Source organism: Phaenicophaeus curvirostris, chromosome 8 (assembly GCF_032191515.1).
Source record: "Phaenicophaeus curvirostris isolate KB17595 chromosome 8, BPBGC_Pcur_1.0, whole genome shotgun sequence".
NCBI lineage: Eukaryota > Metazoa > Chordata > Aves > Cuculiformes > Cuculidae > Phaenicophaeus > Phaenicophaeus curvirostris.
This window is the reverse complement of record NC_091399.1, coordinates 23,686,253-23,702,806: the sequence shown is the minus strand read 5'-3', so window position 1 is coordinate 23,702,806 and position 16,554 is coordinate 23,686,253. Positions and strand designations below refer to the sequence as shown.

Genomic DNA, 16,554 nt, shown 5'->3' with positions numbered 1-16,554 from the left:
AAGCTACACGCGTGCGTTCACAGATCCATGAAGACACAACAAGAGATGAGAGAAGACTAGTAATGGGCAAGAAAAAGCACACGCTTCGATTCAGGTGAAGGAAACTTTGAAACATCTTACCTTTACTTGGCTATTTTTACTACACTATAAATAAACCAGCTTTCCCAAAGGCTGCGCCAAACAGAGATCCGAGTCCTTTAAAATGAAAAACTACTAAAATGCAAAACTAGCACTGGATTTGCTGACCCAGTAAACCTTGGCCCTACAATCACAGTAGTTTAAAAGTTCAGTGCACACAAAACACAGAACCAGAGTTTCTTAGAATAGACTTACACATTTATTGTTCACATTTGAAATAATTTGGTTCCCGACTGAACCACTCAAAGTCCTAATGCATCTGTAAACTGAATATCACTATAAAACAATTACAAATGCCATGTAAAATAGTACTATGGACGCATGTGTCTCATTTCACGGTTTCTTAATAGCATAACCACTTTGTCTATTTACAAATATATAAAGACTTTGCACTTTAATCTGAAATATCAAAGAGGTATTTTCAAATCACACAATAAATATAGAACCTGTTCTGTTAAAAATCTACAGTACACTGTACATTCAAGTTGAGGCAAAAGAAGTTTTAATGCCAGCTACACTTGAGACATAAATGAATGTTTCCAATAATCAACCCACTTCTAAAAGTGCTCTCTCTGTCTGTGATGAAAGGTAACGTCAGGACCTAGTATTTCATTGCTATCAAAGCTTCAGACCATTGCCCCGTTCAAAGAAACCGAGTTTCTGTTACTAGAAAAATATCAAAGCTTTTATCTATTTTTAAATTATCTTCTTTCAAGAGTCGCAAGAAAAGGAGGCAAAAAAAAACCCTCGTCTAAAAAATAAAAGCCCTGTGCACACACATACACACACGCCACAACTCAGATCACCACGTAATCCTCTAGAAGAACAGTCGCACTCGCAGCATTCTGTTTCACTTGATGAGTTTATGAACAAATTGCTAACACAAAACCCAGCAGGCGACCCTAGGAAGTCTAAGGCAGTTGTTCTATGTGCAAGTTTCTACATAGAGTGCCAGCTCCAGAGTCTTCCCAAGACTTTGGGCATTACTCTGTCTCTTCTCCCTCGCTCTCCTCCCACCGATTTGGTTTGCCGTCTCTAGCAGGGGGCGTTGACACAGCACTGGAATCAGGAAAAAAAAAAGGCTATGTTACAATACAAATAACTACATATTCCCTTACAAAGGATGCTTTGGATAAAATAAAAGCAGAATCGTGTTTCTATGATATTTAGTATGGCTTATAACAATCATAAGCCTCCTGCTAGGCTTTCTGTAAGTTCTCTGTGCTCTTTACAGAGTTTAGTAATTGCCCAGAGCAGGGGTGGCTGCCCCATCCCTGGAGGGGTTCAAGGCCACGTTGGATGGGGCTTGGAGCCCCTGATCCAGTGGGAGGTGTCCCTGCCCATGGCAGGAGTGGGACTGGATGGACTTTGAGGTCCCTTCCAACCCAAACCATTCCATGATTCTGTGACTCTAAAATAAACATCCGCAACATCATTTCGCATACCCATTACGTGTGATATACTGAGGTGACTGCCAAGGTTCTGCTGAAACGGGACTACTCAGACAGGGAGGTTTTCTTTGCTGAGATGCAGATTTCGCTAACCGATTGTCTTGGTCAGGACCTGAGAGAGATACATATCATTAGTTAAACTACAATGCGACTGAAAACAACCCCCACCCTACTACAACCTCGTCTTCTATCAGCCTGCTTTTCTCCAGGCTACACAACCCTAGGTCCCTCAAGCTGCCTCTCATAATGCTTCTTCTCCAGCCCCTTCCCCAGCTCCATTCCCCTCCTCTGGATGCACTCCAGCCCCTCAATGTCCTTCTTGCAGTGAGGGGCTTCTGCTGAAGCCAGGATTTGAGATGCAGCCTCACCAATGCCACGTACAGGGGCACAATCACTTCTCTGGTCCAGCTGGCCACGCTGCTTCTGATATCAGTGAAGATGCCACTGGCATCCCTACCCTCAAGCAGACAGACACTCCTGCCCAGCTTAGAGTCATCTGCAAACTTACTAAGGGTACAACTGACCCCTTCATACAGATCACTGATAAAAATATTGAACAGAACCGAACCCTACACTGAGCCCTGGGGACACCAACTTGTGACTAGCTACCTAACCAGATAAGTTTTAGTAAGTTTTGTTTCTTTTGTTTGGTTTGGTTTAATAATTCTGTTTTGTATTTCCATCTTCTCATTAACAGAGAGGAAAAGACATTACAGTAACATAATTGGAACGAATACTTGCTTCCTAAGAAGGCACTTGGGGTCGTCACGCTTTCAGAGTGCTTGTAATCAGTAGACATACTTAAGAACTGTTGCTTCAACCATGCTCCTCTATCTTCTTCAAATGCTTTTCGCTAGGAAAAGGAAGACCAGTTTACTCTTACAACCACAGGAACAAGCACAGTCCACATTAAACCGACGGTATTCTATTCAAGAAAGCAAAAATTGGAACATACCCATGTAATTAAGGAGGGCCAGCAGTTTAACACAGAAACAGCCATATAAGCAAGGCTCTTGAATTCAACAAGGATTAGCTGAGGAGGTGTTTATTTACAAGCCAAACCCCATGGTTTGTCTCACAGAGGTCTAACCCCTTCATTTTACTAGTCTGCACTCCAGTGACACAGTCTCCTATCGCTGCCTCCCATGCTCCCCTGCCCCTCGGTGCAGCACCTCTTGGAGGGAGCCCTTATTTCTGTGCAGCTGCTGTTAAGGATTACTGCTTAAACTTGAGCCCAGAGTCTTCTTCTAAACAGGTAACGACACTGAAAACAGCACTGATTACTTCCATCCAAAACTGGTACCAAAAGAAAGAGGTTGTTTCATTTTCCAATCACTTTGAGCATAGAAAAGGAAACTAATGGCTAGAAGACAATCTCTAAAAGATCCAGTGGCTCTGGAGTCAAGCAAGAAGCTATTTTACCTCCAGAAACCATCAGGGAAATAGGTCATCCCCATCATATAAAATTATTCCTACTATGTCAGTAGAAAATAGAGCAAGTTGTACTCCAACGCAAACTTCCAAACACCTACAGAGCTCAGAGCATCACTTCTCTTTCCATACTTAAACATTTTAATAAGCAGAAGCGTGGTAGTTATTCCTATGTGGCAATGTGGTCCTAAATATTTCTGGACAAACAGTTCTCATTTATTATCACTCGAGACTTTTAAAGCTGAATTCAAAAGCCAACAAGAAATGCACGAACTCATGGACATGCCAATGAAACTAAATGAAAAAGCTGAAGAACGTCTATATGTTGTGGTCTGAGTTGGTGTTACCACATGAACCACTGTTGTGGTGCCCTACGAAGGCAGCAGTTGTTGTGTTTGTACGTGAGTTACTGGTTTTCAGAGAAGTTTAGAAATCTGGTAACTCTGAGAATTCAAAAAAACCTGACTGCAATTCACATAGGCCTTCCTTTCACAGGAAACCAAGTTTCAGCAGTATCTAATAAAGCATTTTGTGAATAAGTGGACTGATTTTGGGGAGTACTTAGGTTGTTCCAATTACAGCAACTGTATTTTCGAATACACACAAAGTTGGATCTATAAAAATGCCAACTAAATGATCTAAAATGACCAAAGGCATGTTTTATACAGCATTGGAATGATCTTTCTCTGTAGATATCAGCAAAAAGACGTATTTGGATGACTGCATGTTTGTGTGGAACAGTAAATCCACTTAATCAGAACTCATCTTGTACAGGAGTTCCTATCTCCAATACCTTTCCACTTTTCTAATACCTCAAGTCCTAATCTAATAGCAGCTTCTGTAAAACTTCGTCGTTCCTTCTCAAAATTCTTCTTTTGTTCTCGGAATAGCCTCCATTCTTCCTGAAGACGCTCCTTTTCTTCCAACAAATAGCAGTCCTGTAGTAACAGCGTGGTGTCATCATCGCACGGAGACATAAGCTGCTGCTGCAGACACAAAGCAACAACAAACACACACTAATTTGGGACTGACTTAAAGCAGAATTACTGAATGGTTTTGTGCCCTTCCAACAGTTTCATATCTCATGTTGAGGATCCCAGAACTGGACATTGGATTTGAGGTGCACTTGATCTCACTGTCTAATGTTTTCATTGATGATACAGACAGCAGTGGTCCCAGTATGGACCTCTGAGGGACACCACTTGTCATAGGTCTCCATCTACACTTCAAGCCATTGATCACTACTCTCTGAATGCAATCATCCAACAAATTCCTCATCCACCCATCAAACCCATATCTCTCCAATTGAGAGAGAAGGATGTCGTGGGGGACTGTGTCAAAGGCTTTACAGAAGTCCAGGTAGATACACAGATGACATCCATTGTTTTCTTGTGTCCACTGATGTGGTCCCCCAATCACAGAAAGACACCAGGTTTTCTATGAGGTGCAGTATTTCCAAGAGTTCAGTTTTAACAAAAAAAAAAAATGGATGAAGTTTCTTATGAAAACAATGTAGGAAGTATCAAGTTGGTGGAGACAAGAGCGTCAGGCAAGCTGACCTCAGCCTTCCTCACCTTTGTTTATCCTCCAGAAATTATTCCTACCAGGATTACAAACTCATTAAATTACCAACCAACCCACTAGCACATCTACACTTGGTCCAACCATGAGGTATTTTGTATATAAAGCATTATCAAAGAACAGAGAAAGGCTCCAAGGTGAGAAAAGGGGCACACTAAAAAGCAAGAAAAGCTTAGATCTAGTTGAGGAAAATAGAAATTAAAGCTTACTACCTGTAAAAGCTGTTGCTGAGTTTTGATCATTTCTTTACATTGCTGAATCTCCAACTCCAGCTTTTCAGTTTCCAGCTCGTGGTCTTCTCTTGAGATGACATCTTTGTCATTCAAAGCTCCTGAATGTACACGTGACACTAAGGGGAAGAAGAAAAGCTATTTAACAAACAATCACTTGCATCAGGGACACACAGCAAGAGCAAAAGGTTTTAGACTGTTCATTTCATCCTGAAAGACAGACACAGTGTAAGCAAAAGCACTTCAGTTAGACACACGAGATCCAGAATTGGTGCTATACATGTATAAAGCACAAAACCCAGTTCAAAAAAAAATGGTAATGAAAACTTAGCTGCTTCACATTCCCCAAGGTAAACCAAGCATCTGCACTGCAATAAAAGCATCACAGAAAACTCCACTTACTTCAACAGTGATTTAAAAGAAAAAAAATCAAGACAACCAAAGGCTTCTTTTCAATCACATGTTCTCAGCCTGTTCTCTTGAGCCCATGTGTTCATAAAAATATGACTAACTATATTTATCACAGATATAAAAAGAAAGCCTTTTCTTTCAAGAACTGCAAAGGAGAAATGGAGCTAACAAACATTGTGTGCCTATTTGCATCCCAGTAAGGGAAGGAATTGGAGAGGAATAGAATGTATTTTGTATAATTACATACTGCTTTGATTTCCTGTAGCAAAGGAGAATGACTTTAAATGGGAAGGAGGAAGATTTACATTATGTATTAGGAAGAAATTCTTCACAATGAGGATGGGGAGGTCGTGATCCAGGTTGTCCAGGGAAGATGTGGCTATCCCATCCCTAGACGTGTTCAAGGCCAGGTTGGATGGGGCTTGGAACAACTGGATCCAGTGGGAGGTGGCAGGGGGTTAGAAGTGGGTGGACTTTAAGGTCCCTTCCAACCCAAACCATACCATGATTCCAACATTGTGATCATAATGAGCCAAAGTTTTGATCCCTTCATGCCAGAACTTCAATACTAATTGAATCCTAAAGGACTAGACTGTGGTCATCTCTATAAATGAAAAGGTAACTGAAGAAAAAAGCAAATACTTGAAACTTACCTTGATGCTTACAACTATTTTTTCTGTTAGTTAGATCAAATTAAGTATTACTCAGAAAAAGTGTTCCTAAAATCCTTTCCATGTTATAAACGTATTCTCAGAGACCATCTGCTCTTTTATGTGCAATCACACACGTCTTATTCTTGACAGCAGACATCCCTGCAGTGGCAGCAGCATTTGCTTGCATGGGTAAATAATACTAGGAAAGAATTTTATATATTTTTAGCTGTCTTTTAATGCTGCTTAACAGCTGGAAATGAGGAGTCCAGCACGATCCCATCAGCCTGTCAGCTCTAGAATGCCATGAGAAGCCTCAGAGGCATGGATGTGGCAAGCCCAGGCTCTTGAGAGGGAATTAGATGTTTTGCATCCATTTATTTCAACTTGTTACATTTGCATTTCTTGAACATCTCAAAAAGGTGGGGAAAGAAACATTACTACAGGGCATGCGCTTTAAGAGAGAAGTAATTATTTCTTCAGGAGGTTGCTGTTTTGTTAGACTATAATTGGGTCCTTCCCCATGGTGTGCATGCTACAGTTAAAACTCACATAGAAAAATCAGATGCCAATCACAAGCACTTTCTGAAAGTCTACCAGGTCACAAATCCATCCATTGTAGCTTCCTTGTAACATAGATAGTCAGTAAATAAATCCGAAGAGCATGAAACAGGCTAAGTTTAGGTATTGGGAAGAAGTTTCCTACTGTGAGAGTGCAGAGGCCCTGGCTCAGGTTGCCCAGGGACGCTTTGGCTGCCCCATCCCAGGAGGTGTTCAAGGCCAGGTTGGATGGGGCTTGGAGAAGCTTGATCCAGTGGGACTGGATGGGCTTTGAGGTCCCTTCCTACCCAAACCATTCCATGACACCAAATGGAATTATCAGTACCCTTTTATATGTACATATAATAAACATCACCTTGGTTATCCAGTTTTTCAACGTGGTTTTTCAACATTCTCCATTGTTTTCTGATGCTGTTGGTAAGCTGCTCTCGCACCGTTTCACAGGATAATTCCCACATGTTCTCTTTATTTAACTCTCCAATATCTTCCTCCAGGTCTGACAGCACCTGTAGAAGCAGAAATAAGAAGCTGCAAACCACACCATCACTCCAAATAAGTGTATTTGTTCATTTAAATATGTAAATGGATTTAATCTACCAAAAAGAAGGAAAATCCTTATAACACAGCCAAGACTTTTCCATCCAGGGAGTCTGACATTGTTACAGACATTCACAAAGCAAACTTCTAAGCATGAAAACCTAATTGACCCAAAATACACACTGTGGCATAGGCTATGTCTAAAATACGTAATTTACTTCTCCAAAACCATATTTTTGGCAATCATTCGTGGAACTGGGTGGGCTTTAAAAGTCCCTTCCAACCCAAACCATTCCATGGTTCTAAAGCAACAGCAACAAAAACCAAGCCAAACCCCTCACACCACCCTACACCCTGCTGAAATAACTCCAATGGAGACCTGCATCTAGTAAGCACTTCTATTATTATTCTATTATCAGGAATTACTATTGTCTAGTCCCTAGCTGTTCTGCTTCATTTGGTTAATTAGTACTCTTACAAGAGGATTAATCAGAAGTTTCAGTGCAGGCTTTGAAGTCGTTCTTAGTAGAATCTTAATGCTACAAGAGTTCCCAAATACTAGTCTGATCACCTAAGAACAGTGAATTGCAGAGCACTAAGTCCCAGTTTTCTCTTGAGTTTGCTTCAGTGCAAAAGTCCACAGAGACCCTGCTCCCACAGCTGGATTTTCACCAGCGTACTCAAGTTTGTGCCCAACCCTCCTGGTCTCACTGGAATTCTAAAAGCAGAAGGGCCATTTACAGAACCGGTACCCGATGATGCTTTATACTATAAATGATACTAGACACCCATTACTGAAGATCAAGTTGCTGAGCTGTCAGAACCATTCTGGGGCTGGGCAAATGCTCCCAGGACGGCTCAGAAATACAGGCTGCAATAGAGCAACTTGAGCAGCACAGCGGATCTTCTGAAATAGCAAGTACTGGATTCCACCAAAACAGCACCCCATGAGGCTCCATCTACATGTATTCTCACACCCCAAAACATGCTATTTACTGGAACAGAATATGCTTCGTAATTCATTGTTGTGGTTTGAGCTAAAGCAGAATCAGTTTTTTGACTTGAGCTGTCTCATCTAAGTAACTTCACTTCCTGGAAGTTAACTGCATGTCTTTCAGAGTGTTTCTCTCTAGAAGTGATAACACGGGACGTTGGGATGCAGAAAGGCCACTGCTTGTACAATTCCTAGAGAAACCAAGGCCATCCTGGAGCTGGTGGAACCCTAAGTCAAAGAGGTGAAAAAAGGTTGCATCTGCAGGGAGAGGCAGACAGGAGAGGTGACTGCAAACTGAGCGTTCCATCCAATCATCCTCTGCCTAAAATAGAGAGATCAGGAGGGTCTCATGCTCTTCTTCAGTGGTCAATGTTCAGTGAGGACGTCGTCTGTTTGCCCATGATCCACGCATTCCTGAATCCAGTACCTGAGCTCAGCTCCCTCCTAACCTTGGACCCTTTCCCTCGTGTCTGCTCTGCAGCACTTGTGGTGACCTTTGGTCATCAAGGGGTAGGACGGGGGTGCAGTCTATATATTTTATTACTTTCTTAGTATTTTCATCCTTATTGTTATTATTTCATTAAAACTGTAGCTTTAGTTTCCAACCTGCAAGCATTTTTTCTTCTCATTTCCCTTTCCCTGGAGGGGGGAGCAAGGGAAATTGGAAGCTCAAGTGTTCAGTTTCAGTTGCTGAAATTGAGGGAGTCACAGCTAAACAGTAACATTTATTCTGCAAAGTGTCTGTATTCTCTTAATAGTCTATTGCAAATACACCATCAATCTTGCATGTTTCCTAGAACCTAGCCTTCATGCAAGTTTTCTGTAGCCAACCCTTTCTACGCCCAGGAACGCTTATTGTTAAAGAGAAAGCTCAGTTAACACTCTAAATTATTCCCTACTTCACTCCGACATCAAAACAGAACCGCAACTTCTAGCAGGGAATCAGCAAAAGGAATGAACTCCGATAATGAACGTACAGCACGCTGTTACATCAAAATAAAATACCCTGTGCAAACTAAGAAATATTTGGCACCTGGAAACAAACTAACAAACCAGACCTTCTTAGCTGGAAATCAAACATTTTCCTTGAACATACCAGCAGCTCTGTGTAAGGAACTAACAGCTACTCTAATCCTCGGAGTACAGCAGTGCACCCTAACTATATTTCCTCCATCCCCAGGGATGCTTGGTTTCCAGGCACAAGCACCTTGAAAGCGAGCTTAACATCTTGGTACAGACGGCAGACAAAAATCCAAAATGCATTGTTATATAGAATTACACACCTATTGCATTTAAAATTCTAAGTGCACTTTCACTGACCAGCTGGGAAGAACACACTGGGTATTGTTTACAAACAGCAGAACATTTAACCACCGAGAGCTTTCAAGCACAGCACAGGACACGCAATCCACTACAGGCACTGCAACAAGTTTGGGTTTTTCCCTTAATAGTTAAGTCACTCCAGCATTGAGCCAAACTACCCCACAGATTTAATTTGACCTGAGGAATACTCACTGGTCCATCTTCAGACCTTTCTTTAGGTTTCTGTTTCTGGGGTGGGAGAAGTGAAATTATCTCTTTCTTCATTTGCTGCAGAACTTTTTTCAGCTCAGCGTTTTCCACTAAAAGCTGCTTTTGGCGTTGTTCGTAATCACTTAACAGAACTTTGTACATTTCCTCTTCATTTCTGGAAGTAGAAATCTTACAGTAAGGACATGACAACACTAACATCTGCTTCAATTAATGTTGTTCCAAAACAACTACCTGGCTTCTGTCTTATCAGTCCTCCATGCACCTCTCTTCCCATCAGCTCTACCAACATAATTTAGAACTTCCATAGCTACAAATGAAAAGGATATTTCAAAGCGTGAAACAACATGCAAGTATATAAAAATCCAGATGACACTGCATTTACATGTAGTTATTGTCAAGAGACCACATTACCCAAATATCCCTCTCAACCTTTAGAACCACATAAGACCACACAGCCCTGCTTAACAACGAATAAGATAATGAAGGGAAGGAACTTGTGTTTGAACACTCATGGAAGGATTTTGCTGATCTCAGGTTGAGGCTTCTAGGCATTACCAAGCTGACACCTAAAGACCTGCAGCCAAAGTAAGTGTTCAACAACAGTCTCCTAATCTGGTTTGGCTCACCCATAAACAGCTTCAATAACATGAATAGTTTCCTTCAGGTTCAGTTCACTAAACCAGCTCACAACATCCACTACAGGTGATAAAAAGCTGATGTTTTGAGGGGGCAATGAGGGATCAGAGAGGAAGCGCAGGACTTCCACTGAGGAAAAACTGCTCTAAGGCCAGAGAGATGAACCAAAAATCATGGGTAATTTCTTTCAAATACCTACACTCGTGCCAAACAGCACCAATCGAAGTCTTGCACACAAGTTGTGGGGGGCAGTACAACATGAGTATTGACATGATAATGGAGATTTCTCCTCGTTTCACGTAGCACTAGATGTTTAGTTCATCTTGCATTCCTTCCTCTCTAAAACTCCTCATCTCACTGCTAACACAAGTAGACTGCAGAATCTCAAAGGGAAAAGCCCTCACAGTGTTCCTTTCCCATTGTACAGGGCATAATACAGTGTTCATGACAGTACCCACAGCCTCGTGATGGCAGCAGTAGCAAGAAAGTAAAGGAGACAGCTCCAGCTTAGGAATTGATTTCAACTAGTTCTCCCTAGCAGAAATCAGTTATTTGTTTGGAAAAGACCTTTGAGATAGAGTCCAACCATACCTGTCCACCACTAAGCCATATCTCTGAGCACATCTACCCATCCTTTAAATTCCTCCAGGGATGAGGACTCAACCATTGCCCAGGGCAAACCCCTTTACTTTGTAGGGAACACCACCTTGGTTTGTGCTTGGTAAACAATTTTACGAAACAACAAAAAATTGCCTTGCACAAGCTGACATGAAATATTACATCTTTGATGTAACACCTTAATAAAAAAAAAAATCTACAAAAGGAGGGCCATGTCGACTTCACCCAGAACCAAACTTAAACATTTTTAACATACAGAACACTCTTGCTCCAGTGAAATTCAGAGCTACTTACCTATCTTTTTGTCCTTTTTGTTCATGACTAATTGATGCAGGCGTTCTTTTAATTTGTTGTACTCCCTCTCTTTCCTCTTCATATCATGATTGTATTGCGTAGCTCTACTTGAAATTATGTTCTGTAGCTTCTGTACCTAAATAAAAACAACCCAAAAAAAACCGTTTATAACTAAAGCATAAACACATAACAGTTCTTCAGAAAACCAAAATAAATAAGGCAAAGGAAATTACACTTCTATTAAACTGTATTTCTGGTGAAAGGAAGTGACAAAAAGAATCTGAACTCTCCCAAACCCATGGATTCTGACCTCAAATTTCTTGGGGAATTCAGTTTCTCTGCAGAAACCAACACTAAGCAACAGGCTAGAGTATTATAGCTCATCTGAAATACAATTGAACTCATGTTCTGGCAATTCACACAGCCTTCTTGAATGTTTTTAACAGGGCAGAGAAAGACGTATTTTTGGCTTCAGTAACTAACTCAGGATCCAGTTTTACTCTAACTCTAAAGGATACCTGTTAGGTTTACACTAAAAAATAAACTCTTCTTTTGGCAAGCAAGATGCCGGAAGACAGACTGTTCTACTCATTCTAAAAGAATATTAAAACATATAAAGCACATTCTTAGCCTGTACTGTCAACAACCCCCCCCTTTTTTTTTAAACCATCTACTTTAACCTTAAAATATTGAATAGGTTGTATGTTTGTAAGCTAGTCCTTCCAATTTAAAGCCATTCCCCCTCCTCCTATCACTCCAGGCTGAATCCTGTTGCCCCCTCCTACTTCTTTATAATCTTAAACACCCTAAGACAAAGCTACACTTGAAAGTATAGAAAACCTCAGAAAACTGCACACGGGCCTCTCTGCAGCACTCCCTCTCTACCAGCATTATAACTTGGACCTATCCATTACAGAACCTATTTATCCATAAAATCATCATGTTACTCAATATCTAGGTAACGATTTGCGATAATGTAAAAGCAACTCACTTCATCCTTTTCGTTTTTCAGTAACTGGTGCAAATTCCTGTTCTTGCTTTGTAGTTGTCTGTCTCTTTCCTGAAGTCCAACTATTTCCCTTTTAGAAAGTTCCAACTGTTCCTAGAAAAGAGAGTTGATAATTCAGAATCAGTAAGAATTAATATATAGCATTAAAAAAACCCCAAATCAAACTGCCGCACAACTTAACTGGGGTTTCAAGTTTGCCTACATATTTGATCTCAGATGTTTCGGGGATGATCTTGCATTCTCAGTGACAAGTTACTTCTATTTTCTGGTGCAAGTATGACTCTCCAGTACAAGAAACATTATTACTTTCACAGTCACGATTCTGTGCGTGTATCTATGCTTTGCAAGTGAGGAGGATACTAAGCAACCTGTATGGTTTTGGGACTACAGCTTTATTGGAATGTTAACTAACAGATCTGCAAACTGTGACCACAGAAAAGCAAGCAGGACATTTCACTTCTATAGAGAGTAACTACAGGCAGGTGACTTAATTCTAACAAATTATGCAAAACTAGTATGTCAGATATCTTTTCTCCACAAATATGAGACTCAAAACTTGAGCTGCCAACCTAAATGACAGAGCCCAACGCTATAAACAAGACCTCTTGCTTCCTGTGTGTAGGGAGCTACAAATGAGTAGAGATATTGAAGCAACAAGACCTTCTAAGCAAATCAGACCTCAACATAAGTTAGAAAATAGCAGAAGTCAAGAGGATTGCTGCACGGTATCTGAAAATTTAGATGAGGAATTTTATGAGCTTAGAGCTAAATTAAATACCCTGGGATTGAAGTATTTCCACCACCACCCCACCTCATCTTAAGGCCATTTGTCTACGGGAAGTAACTTGAGTATGCTGGAACTTAACATTATAGTGTTCGTATAAAAATGAAGGCAGATGCACATGATTTTTTAATATTGCATCAAAATGCTTCTACATGGATGACCAATCTCAGCAGCAATCTTTGTCAAAGAGAGAGCGCTGGCCAGCCCTGGTGAAAAACACACCTCGAAGGCCCTAAATCAGGCACTGAAACTTTATTTTCTTGACAGAATCAAGGGAAAGGCAGCACAAACATGACTGCACATACAAGCATCCATGAAGTATTACAGGCTATAAGCTCCCCATACGTCAGCTGCTCCAGTGAAAAGCCTTGTGCATGTATTTATCCTGTGACAAACAGCTTAGTAACTTCAGTTTAGCCAACAGTTTCTGAGCAGTTCTCACAAAGAGACATTGTAGTCAGCTATCCAAGGAATCTGGCCACAAAAAAACCCCACAAGGACAAAGCTACAGATACAGACTGGTAACAATCCTGTGACCACACTAGAAACGCTACCTACACTTTTCCTGGGTACAATTATATTGGTAATTGATCCTTTAGAGCTAGGCACATCCTTTTATGTGATGCTGAATAATGAGAAGTGTTTAATATTCTCACCCAATGCATGCATTAACTCTTCTAACCTGAAATCTTCCCCCTTCCTTGACTAAAGGGGCCATAATTCTTAATAAATTGTCAGCTCTTGTATGTATTTGTTTTATTAACTTTAAGGATTTTTCAACTGGAAAAACAAACCTTAAAGAACACTCGAAAATGCACATAAAAATACAACTGCAGATTAGTACCGGGGAGAAAACAAAAAAGCACTCACTTATGTTTAACAGATTGTATATTCATGAGTGCTGTATAATATTGGTGGAATTATCTTGTTCTCTACCTTTAATTTAGCATAGCAGTTCTGCAAGTGATCCATATCGCTACCCAGTTTCAGATGCTGCATTTCAGCTTCTTCCTGAGCTCGAAGGTTCTTGTGCTGCTGTACAAGCAATTCATTCATGCAATTTATGACAGATATTAGATTTAACTCTCTTCCTTTGGGCTCCGCAAAAATAGAAGGAAATCCCAATGTTGTCAATTCCTGGTAAAAGACAAGGCAGGGAATAAATAACTGGATCAATCTCTCAATTCTCCAGTGAGAGAGAGAAACAAGACAAGCTTAAATCCGATATGGAAAAAAGCAAACCCTATTCCTCACCAACTTTGGCCTCTGAGTGCTAAGAAGCCTTCTTAATCCACTGAATCTTTAGTACCACAATTGATTTCATGTCAGCTTCACACAAGCTCCAATAAGCAAGAACGTCTGGCTTACCCTGTCGAGATAGGACAGACTCTGTTCAACGTTCTCTTCCGTGCAGAAGGCACTGAAAAAGGTGTGCATGCTTTTGGATGGAGGCAGTGGCACGCGCAGCACTTGTGAGTTCATGCTTGGGGAAGATATCCTTCTTTCTGAGGTATATTGAAAAATATTTTTGCCATCTAAAAGTTAGAAGCGTGAAGAAATAAGTCAGGGCTAATAGTTTAGGACACATAACCTACAAAAAAATTTAAAGTTTCTAACTATTCAAATTCTTATTTACAGAAATTTACAGTTCTAGAGCTTAGAATTTTATCTAGAAAGACACTTTAAGCAATTCACAATAAAAAATGGCTAAGCCTCCACTGAAGATTTACTAACATTAAGGTATTATCTTTTAGATTTTACTTGTCCACCAAGAAAAAACTGCCCAACCTTTCCTCCCAACTGTCTTATGACCGCAAATTTGGGTTTTTTTCATTACACAGGTGCAAAAGCCATGCATTCAGTGAGAATTCCTACAGAATGTCTGATATTCTTATTCATATTAACCACATGTTGGAATTTACTCTTCCACTACCTAGAAGCAGGGATATTTGCCCCTTTAATAAACTTGTAATCAATTTATGAGGCAAAATAACATAGAACAAGGAAAGAAGTCTCTGAAAATGCAAGATAGCCTGAAAGGTATGATTTAAAAAAAATAAAAAAAGAGAGAGAAGTGCGATTGAGAAGTCTTAGAATCTTTATATATATATGAAAAGAAGTAATTTAGAGGAGTGTTTCTGTAAGTACTCAATCCAAAACAAACCACCATATATTACACATGATTTAAAATTCTGCTTAACTAGTCAAGTACACGATGCACAAAACTTCACTCTCTCTCTTTAGCAGCTGTAACATCACTGGTAAAGTTAGAAAACCCACTAAAAATGAAAATATTATCAGTTTACCTGATGCCAGCACTGGCACAGTAACAGTCTTCCAGTCTCCCATAGCAACACAGACAGGCAGGGTACCTGAGCAACTGGTTCAGCAGTGAAATATTGAGTACAACCACTGGCAACCGGTGTTACGTAGGCATCTCCTAAAATAGCACCAGCATCTGAGAGTAACAATAGCAGCTAATACAGTTAGAAGCTTAAAGCAGGCACAGGAGAGTGACTATTGGACTTGAGCCACATGAAACTTTTCTACTTCTTTACACAGCATTTGGAATGCCTTAAACACAGCAAGTACTACACTGTAAAAATAATACATCTATATATTGAGCTAGGCTTGAACTTAATCAAGTCTTGTGAATCATTAACTAAAGCTAAAAGCCACGCACAAATGAAAATAATAAAGACTTACAGTGTAGATTATTTAGCTGTTTCTGTTGATACACATCACAAGAAACACAGCAAGTCAAATATTAGGTATTTTCCTGCCATACAACTCTTTTACTATGACAAACTTTACTTAAGTTTTAACATAAATCTGTCTGAGTGGGATTATTACTCAAAAATAAGGATAGTAAGGGCTCTAGAGAAGATAGACTGGCAAAGAGAGGGCAAAGGAACTTCTGGTTAATATTTAACCATTCAATTTAACTAAACCTATACATTAGTTACACTGCCTTTTTCTGGCGAGTTGCTTGCTTTGTTGCAGAAGACCTAAAATTGTTGAGAAGCACAAAGAGGAGAAGCCTTACCCTGTTGGCACAGCCACTCAGGACAGCACGGGCCCTCTGGAAACCAAAGGGAAGTCACACACTTATAAGAAAGAACAAATCCATTATCCTCTCACCCTACGTGCACCACCCAGAAAGAAGGCACATAATAGCACGAGAGTTACCACGCAGCTGGGAACTTAAACCAGCTCAGATGCTTAAAATTTGGAGAGTGTAACCCATCACCTCTTACGTAAACAATGATACTTAAGGGAAACAAACGTTCCACCTGATGGGAAAGGTGGCCCCCTTTTTTCCTCCCCATTTAACACTTTGGGACAAAACCTCAAGTCTGTTTGTAGAGTTTCAGAGCACAGGGATGTTTTCCCCTAACTCCCTCCTCCCTCCCCACTAGTGTTCCAATAAACACCCTGTGGATAAACAATATTGGCATCAAAAAAAAAGCAGCAAGAAAACAGTCAGTACAACAATCTCAGGGCTCTTCTTGCTTAATGAAGTGGTTTTTTTCTGCTCAGTCTATATTATTTACACATATTTTTCAATTTTTCTCTCCTGTGAAACCAAGAAGTCCAGGAATGAACAAAGGTTCAGGTACTGAAGACGGGAGCTGACTTCAATAGCAGAAATTTGCAAGGCAATCTTTCCTTTTTTCCACTCATCCAAAACAATCG

At 40.3% G+C, this 16,554-nt stretch overlaps 1 protein-coding gene across 1 annotated transcript; it reads right to left on the bottom strand.

The window, feature by feature from the left end:
• Positions 1-338: 338 nt before the first annotated feature.
• On the bottom strand, positions 339-15,993 carry SSX2IP (SSX family member 2 interacting protein). Its single transcript, XM_069862851.1, has 14 exons — positions 15,905-15,993; positions 15,165-15,298; positions 14,227-14,393; positions 13,795-13,995; positions 12,057-12,167; positions 11,066-11,201; positions 9,749-9,824; positions 9,500-9,671; positions 6,809-6,959; positions 4,814-4,950; positions 3,833-4,006; positions 2,331-2,442; positions 1,584-1,701; positions 339-1,197 (listed from the first exon to the last, which is right to left on the bottom strand). The coding sequence occupies exons 2-14, from the start codon at positions 15,205-15,207 to the stop codon at positions 1,122-1,124; spliced, it is 1,674 nt and encodes a 557-aa protein (XP_069718952.1). The 5' UTR covers positions 15,208-15,298; positions 15,905-15,993; the 3' UTR covers positions 339-1,121.
• Between the last annotated feature and the right edge of the window lie 561 nt (positions 15,994-16,554).